At 32.1% G+C, this 7,845-nt stretch overlaps 1 protein-coding gene across 1 annotated transcript; it reads right to left on the bottom strand.

Annotated features, from left to right (window-relative positions):
• Positions 1 to 3,186: 3,186 nt before the first annotated feature.
• LOC119668621 (gram-negative bacteria-binding protein 1-like) lies at positions 3,187 to 6,013 on the bottom strand. Its single transcript, XM_038078190.1, has 5 exons — positions 5,821 to 6,013; positions 4,849 to 5,563; positions 4,612 to 4,787; positions 4,171 to 4,556; positions 3,187 to 3,466 (listed from the first exon to the last, which is right to left on the bottom strand). The coding sequence occupies exons 1-5, from the start codon at positions 5,939 to 5,941 to the stop codon at positions 3,269 to 3,271; spliced, it is 1,596 nt and encodes a 531-aa protein (XP_037934118.1). The 5' UTR covers positions 5,942 to 6,013; the 3' UTR covers positions 3,187 to 3,268.
• Positions 6,014 to 7,845: the final 1,832 nt, after the last annotated feature.

Below are 7,845 nucleotides of genomic sequence, written 5' to 3'. Positions count from 1 at the left end.
TAAATCCATAGACAACTAAAAAATATATTCTAAAACGCATACTAAGTCTTAAAACACTACAACAAAACACAATAATTTGAATAGATTATCTAAAACACAAAATCACACGAGCCGTTTGCAGATAGATCGAACACTGAATTGAGAGTAATGGAACGATAAGAGGTTTGGGTTGCTTGTGCTGATCTATGAATACCTCGAAACTCGTTTTCGAGCAGAGCATTTACTCATTAAAACCGCAAGTAAATAAAAACTCAATTTGTCTAATGTTCTTTCTCAGAAAATGCTTCACAGATTAATGGTAGCAAGTCATACTTGATGCACTTACTTTATTTACTTCCATCGGACTTGTTCCGAACATGCATTTTACTAATAATATTTTGATTAACATAAATCAAATAAATAAAATATTTAAAGTAACTAAAGGCCTCTCACTCATCAAGTGAAGTGCGAAATTGTTTTTGTTACTTAAGCCTGAAGTTTACTTAAGATATAGACTATTCTAAAAATGGTTGGTTGTTTATTATTAGAGAAGGAAAATACATATAAATAGATAATATATGTGTATTAACTTTGTTCACCAAATATTTTTATTGACATAATAAAGAAAATAAGAACCGTATTCTGTTATAAAGAATTATCCAGTACTTATTTAAATAGGTGTTCTTTAGATTATCGATTTGAAGTTGCAAGTCTTTGCTGGTAGCTTTGCTCACTGGTACCAGCGTAGGTACAGAATAAATATTGGGCAAGACTAAAGAGTAAACCGCAATAACGAGGAAGAATATGAATACCAAGGGTATTCTAAAAGTAATGACAAATCGATTCAAGTCTTTTCTTGTTTTTTTTTTCTTTACCAAGAAATAAATGTATCGAAAATCTATGTAAGTGTTCCTATTAGAACAACCGTTTGTAATGTCGGATTTTACACATACTTCTAAAGTCACTTTTAGTAGGATGCGTTGGATCTTTGTCATGATTTCTGCTGCTATTGGCTGGTCTGTCTGCCATTTTTTATGGAACTTGCACATGTTAGATATTAGTTTACTTATTCTGAATAGCTATACTTCAACTGCAATAGCACGGGGCTTCGATGCAAAAGTAGTGTAAATACTGTTTAAAGCAGTCATGTTCGCTTACCATCTGCAGTACATAAAATATACTCCGCCATGTCTTCTATTCATCAATTTTCTATTTCCCGGGAAAAAATTCGCTGCAGTTAGCGTGTCAGTGTGTCAAACAGTGACATTATCGCTATATGACCTGACCAGATAGTAGGTTGTTATAAAACAGCTGCTATATTTAGTTTGCATTTACCCAGTGCACTACCCAAACGTGATTAATACGGCGTTTACATTGACCGAAAATGGCTCATTTTGGTCAAAAATCGAAAATGAGTATCGAATGGCTCATTCTTGCATATAAAATTTCAACCACAAAAATGAGCAATTTTCTCACATTCTGTATGAAAGACGTTCGAATGCATTCCACATATGTTCCAAATGCAAAGGAATACATTGAACATACCATAAATAAAAGCTTTTCATAGCATTTTGACAGTTTGAGAAAGCTGTTTTTGACATATTTACAAAAAAGGTAAACAAATGTTTGGTGGTTGCATTTTCTTGAAAACGATGCAATTCTTTTTAGAACTTTAACTTCCCAAAAAGTAATTAATCGAAGTTAAAAATATGTTTTAAGTTTATATTGTAAGGTTTGAAGGCATATTTAACCTTCATGCAACATTTTTTTGGCACAGGCCAAAAATCAAATCAACATGCAAGTTGAAAAATCAGCTGTTTGAAATGAGAACAATTGAAATACAACTAATGTAAACACTTTCAAATGGCTCATTCAAAATGAGCCATTTTCGGCCAGTGTAAACGCCATATAAGGATCAGAAAGTTCTTAAAAAATTCAAACGGAACCAAGTGCAGTGAATCAATAAATGTATTAAATGTATTAAAAAAAGCTTTAAGAGACGATACTGTGTCACAAACACGAGTTTATGAAAGATAAATATTCTATGAAGAAAGTTGGGAAGACATTAAAGATAAGTTAAAACCTATACAATCAAACAGATTGCGTTTGTCTATTAACAATAGACGAGTTTCTATTAGAGACAGTTCTGTAAATATAGAAATCGAACGTAAGGGCTCAAACACAGACATTTGAAATTAGTAAGGTAGGAGTTAACAATCGCAGGATCATGCAATATTATTCGAATGCCTGATTGCTACCAAACGGGACATCAACTTGTTTGTCTGAAAGGGTCCCGTATGGTTTTTTAGCTCTCAACTCGACAATTGAAGCTCGTTCACTTTCTTTTGGGCTATTGAAGCAACTACACTTAACTAAAAACTGGGTTTTATTAAAAAAATCATTAACTTATAACATTCAGGCGTAAATTTCTACCTTAAATTTCTAAAAAGGTTAAAATAAAAGCCTAACCCTCTTATTCAGAATTCTTAAATAATAGTTAACGGAATATATACGTATTAAGTTTTATTGGCACATTTCATATAGTAAGCAGATGATTTTTGATGATATTGGTGATATTGGTGGAGTTTTTAGCCGAAAACTAAGACACAACCAACGCTGTGTGAGCCGGTGATGTAAAATCCATGAGTTTTCCTTCCATAAATTTGACCTCTTTTTGGGAATGGACTCACGCAAACGACGCAAAATAATACTCCTTATTCACCGTTTGACTGTCCGGAAAGAATTCATAGTGTACCACACCACGAATATCAAAGAAAACAGTCAGCATAACCTTGATTTGGACCGACTTTGGCGTTCTCTTTTCGGTTTCGGCTTACCTTCGAAGCACCAATCGGTCGATTGTTGTTTGGTGAGCATGTCAAATTCATAGACCCATGTCTCATCACCAGTTATGATGCGTTCGATGAATGTGTGACGCTTTTTTTGAATGAAATTCAGCTAAAAATCGCCACGTATAGACGCCAAACAAAAACTAATCGTATGATATGCGTTAAACTTTAACAGAATGTGTGTAATAGTGTTGCCAGCGTGAAAATAAAAAAAGTTTACCGATTGAATAAGCACGGAAATTCAAAAAAAAAACGAATAAATTCTTTTTTGATCACAAGGTATATGATATTAATAATAAATTTTAGCTTTTCAAATTATAATCTTAAAATGTTTTATTTATATTATTTTTAAAATATTTTAACATTTATATAAATTTATTAAATAAAAAATCGCTTATAGCGCAGACTTTAATATTATCACTGAAGTTACTTAGTTAGGTTTAAATGGCATAGACTCGTACATAGTCCACGAGGAGTTTTGAATTTTTCCAAGTTGGTTTCCAATTGTCACGATCTTCCCAGAATTTCAGTGCCCCACTTGGCGATAAATTTTCCCATGGTTTTGGTCGGTAATAAGATATGCAGCCCTCTGGAAAATCAATATGTCCACCGGCAGCTAGACCAATGGTTATATAAAACTGGAATTGAAATAATTCTTTAAAAGTACTATTACAATATTTTTATTTTAATATTATATGTATTATTTTGAGTATTATAACATTCGTATTATTGTGCATAAAGGGTGTGCATCAGCAAAGAAGTCGGAGTCTGCCATATACATCACATACATGCGTAATTAAATAGTTTGGCTTAACAATTCGGCATTTGGATGCTCGTTAACTAATTTTGTATCCACTTTACTCTATGAACTAAACGAGTTAGTCTTCGTCCAAATAGATTTCGTGAATCAAGGTAGACATAGTTTAAGATCACTTTGTTAGGATTACTTAATTGACTACACATGTGAAGTCATTTCTGCTATAAATTAACTTTTACTCGTTTAGGTCAAAATTTTTATAAATAAAATTGAGATAAATTTAATAAATAGTAAATTATTGATATATAACCTAACTATATGTAGAAAAAATTAAAAAAAAATAAATTAAAGTATCCGTAGGTAGATTATACTGACGATACCAAGGGACTCACTTAAGCCCATAGGTACATTATGTTACCGTATAATTACAAATTCAAGGGTTAGAAACACTTAGAATCTTTGGCAAAGCAATGTATCGGTAAAGGTGGAGTTAATTTTGTTAATTTTGTTTTTGGTTTGTTTTGAATTATCATTAAGTTAAAATATCATTAAAATTAGTTTATCTTAGAATATCAAATCTATCACCTCTTTATCAAAAGGTGCCATCGAATCACCGCTTTTCCATGCACTGGAGTAACCCAAGTCTTTTGCATAAGTCTCTGCGAAATTTCCTTCAACTACTCCATATTCTTCACCATCAATGAAAAATTTGAAATTCTGCTTATTCCAAATCATTGTATAGTTATGGAATTCTTCACCGAAGTGCACATCGCGATATGTGCTTCTTAAAGTTTTTTCCCGGAATAGTGTATTTGGAGTTACAATTCCGCCCCCATAGAGTCGGCGACCATCAATGACATCATCATTTCGTGACATCAAATTCTCATTTCCTCTAGCAAAAGCAATGCGAATTTGTCCCGACTGATAGTTGTCGTGCCCGTAGAAATTTTCTAAAGGTTCCAAAAGCAACACTTAAAAACTCAAATTAAAAACTAATGAAATAAATAAAATAAAAGTGTGCCTTACACGGCAGTAGCCAATCTCCTTGCGGCAGTTTGGCGCGTATTTCAACTCTTCCATACATAAAACTAAAGGATTGCCTAGTATTCATACGTGCAGAAATTACAGGTGGTAACACGGTTGCAGCGATGCCATGTGCAACACGCTTGCACTCCAGTTCGGAATTTTTATAGCCAGTACATCTAAAACATTATTATAATTGTTATTTTAATAGTATATAGACTCAAATGGATTGAAATATACCTGTCGCCCAGGTTTAAACGCCCATGTTGTATGTTAGTTCCTGGCTTGTCGTTATTCCATAAGAGAGGAATTATTTCTACTTGTCCATCTTTAATACGAACGTTGGTATCATAGAGTGTAAATTCGTAGTCAAGCACATCTTGTGCAATACGCACTTCCTGCTTCCACAACTGTGAATTCAGTTTAACGCCATCAAAACTGTCTTCAAAAATTAATTGATCTTTGCAAGCTTGTCGTTTTCCATATGTGGTAATGGAAGGTAAGCAGTTGTCGTTTTTATTTTTGATTTCTATATCCGGATTAGTAGTGTTTGTATTCCTCTCTTCTTCTTTCTTTAAATCAATATTTGGGTTTTCGTTTGTATTATTAGTATCGCTAGTATTTTCATTGGATTTTTTTTCTTCATTATCATCCGTAACCTCTTCCTTACCTTGCTTATTAGTTTCGCTTGTGTTTTGACGTTTTGGTGGAATGACATTGCCTCTAATAGATTTTACAAAAATTGGGTTAGAAGTCGTCCGATATACCATTTTGTTATGTTGCACATTGATCCATAAATAAACCACATCATCATCTTGTAGGTTTCTTTGGTTTTCGTATGCCCAACGGTTATTGGTTGGTGCGAGTACCCTTTCACTGTATTGGCCTTCTTCAAATCGCTTGAACGGCTGATTCAGTTTAATATTGAAGGCAACGTTTTCCACTCCAGCCACATCTGTGAATTTGTATTTTATTATTAAGTGCATATTTATATTTATAACTTATGTTACAAACACGATTTGTAAAAAATGGGAAAATGTATATTTCCCACGATAAGAGCCGACCAATGAATTAAAAACAGGCATCTGTATCTCTTCAGGTTAAGTATTGCAAAAAAAAAGTCGTTTATATTTTTAGAGTAAAATTTTGTTGCTCTTATCAATTTGAATGCCGAATCAGAATCATTAGATGGGAAAAAAAATTAATGTTTACCTGGAATTGATACACGAAATCCCTGCTCAAGCAGTTCCAATTTAGGTGAGGGTATTTGATATGCAAAAAAACTCCAAAATTGGCTTGTAAACAACACAAACACAAAAAAATATCTGTACATATTTTTTATTTTAAAAACTCATAAAACTAAAAAATTTTATGTTAGACGAGCGACCCCCACACAGTTACTTACTCTGTGGTTGAACGCTTCAGTGTGACTGATTTCTAGCCAGGCAAGACTGAGTTTCACGATTTAAGCTAAGCCGTTCTGCAAAATCTCAATCTCGTTTCTTTGTTTCTCACGTCTCTTTTCTCGAACTCCTAGAGGGGAAATACTTTTGGGAGGTGTGTAAAACAAAAAAACAATATTTTTACTAGATTTTAAATTCTCAGTTCAATAATACTAATTGTATCTCACTTAAGGTCATCAATTTTTATTACCAGTACTAGATGTTGTTTCTGTTGAGTGTGTGTAGCCTTCAGAAATCTTCACTCTACATAAATATACATTACAAAGCTTCATTCTTAACATATTCAGTGGTCAGGGAAGTTGTTTACGTTCTGAAATTTATGCTTTAATTGACAGCTTATAAAGATTTAAGACTAAGATACAAATTGATTATTATACTAATACTAATTGTTTAATGCAGATGGGGTTGGGTTTTAGATTTCTTTTAGTAATGTGTAATATTTTGGTTTAATAGAAGTTAAACCGTTTTTGAAGCATTTAATGTTATCATATATGTTGAAGAATGTAATATATTTCATCATAGAAATAAATTACTGTCACTTGACACAAACAGCTTAATTGGTATAAACATATGAAATGCAAACGTAATAGTTGCTCTAAAATTCTACATCTCCTTAAGCCGCTGTTTAATAATAATCGCTTCAACCTCAAAAATAGAAGTTATTATATACTCAAATAATTAGGCCAGCACTACTGTACGGATGTGTACGGATGTGCAAAGCCTCAAATAGTGTCATAAAGCAATTACACATAGCACAAAATCTGGTTTTAAGAAGACTAATTAAGATTCTTACAACAGACATGCATAGAGATCTAAGAATTGATTCAGTGAAAAAATATATCAAGAACAGAGCCCTAAAATTACTCACAAAAGTTGATACGTTGCCTAGCCCCGCTCTAAAGTGGCCTTTAGACATCAACGCGCGTTGACAAACACACGAAGTCTTCTCTCTCCATTACACATTAAATTTACCAACAATTTTTTAAACACACCTCCAGCAAACAATGCAAAATTTGTTCACTCATCAGTATTAAAGCAATCGCTGAAGTGTCGACAGCGGCTGCTATGCGTAATTTCCTTACGAAAAATAATGTTTTACATTTAATTTATAATTTTAATTTATATATTTATATTTATTTTTATGATTTCAATTTATATATTTATTTTTATATATATTATATTTTATATAATTTAATTTTTTTTTTTGGTATTTTTTAATAACAAATTTTCCGTAGGTGCACAATGCAATTAATATTTAAAACAAAATTTTTATTGTAATTTAATGTTTGGTTATTTTTTTTTAGCCCAAGGTTATTAATATTTTAATTCTTCTTAATAAAATGTTTTGGAAATTAAAAAATTTTACCTAGGTAGAAAATACAAATATTTAAAATTAAATTCATTCATATTTGCAAAGCATCGCATCCTAACGACAAATCATGCGTGCATTTAAACGATGTTTACGCTTCCATTTCTCAAAATAAATAAAATTTTGCATGCCGACCAAATCCGACTGTATATGCAAAAACACGAGCATGTTTGAAGAAATATCAAAATGTTTTGATTTTCGTCAACACATTTCTTAAAATTTCAAATGTTACTATTACACAAACAAATTTCGCATTTCACAAAGTAGGAGAAAAGTAGGAGAAAAAAATTCTCTTGTGAGAGCGATTTTTTAGTATATTTGTTGTTTTATCTTGGGCGTGTTTTAAAAATTGTTAAAAAATTGTTTGTGTAATGGCAAGCGCGCGTTGACAACGAACGTTGCTGT

Source organism: Teleopsis dalmanni, chromosome 1 (assembly GCF_002237135.1).
Source record: "Teleopsis dalmanni isolate 2A chromosome 1, ASM223713v2, whole genome shotgun sequence".
NCBI lineage: Eukaryota > Metazoa > Arthropoda > Insecta > Diptera > Diopsidae > Teleopsis > Teleopsis dalmanni.
Note: the sequence above shows the minus strand (reverse complement) of the source record. Positions and strands in the feature narration are given on the sequence as shown.

Bases quoted from the DNA above. Each gene is read 5' to 3' on its own strand.
- LOC119668621 (XM_038078190.1), bottom strand. From the start codon at position 5,941: ATGTACAGATATTTTTTTGTGTTTGTGTTGTTTACAAGCCAATTTTGG. The intron at 5,564-5,820 runs GTAAACATTAAT...ACAAATTCACAG, and splicing joins ATTTCGTGTATCAATTCCAG to ATGTGGCTGGAGTGGAAAAC. The intron at 4,788-4,848 runs GTATATTTCAAT...ATAATGTTTTAG, and splicing joins CGTTTAAACCTGGGCGACAG to ATGTACTGGCTATAAAAATT.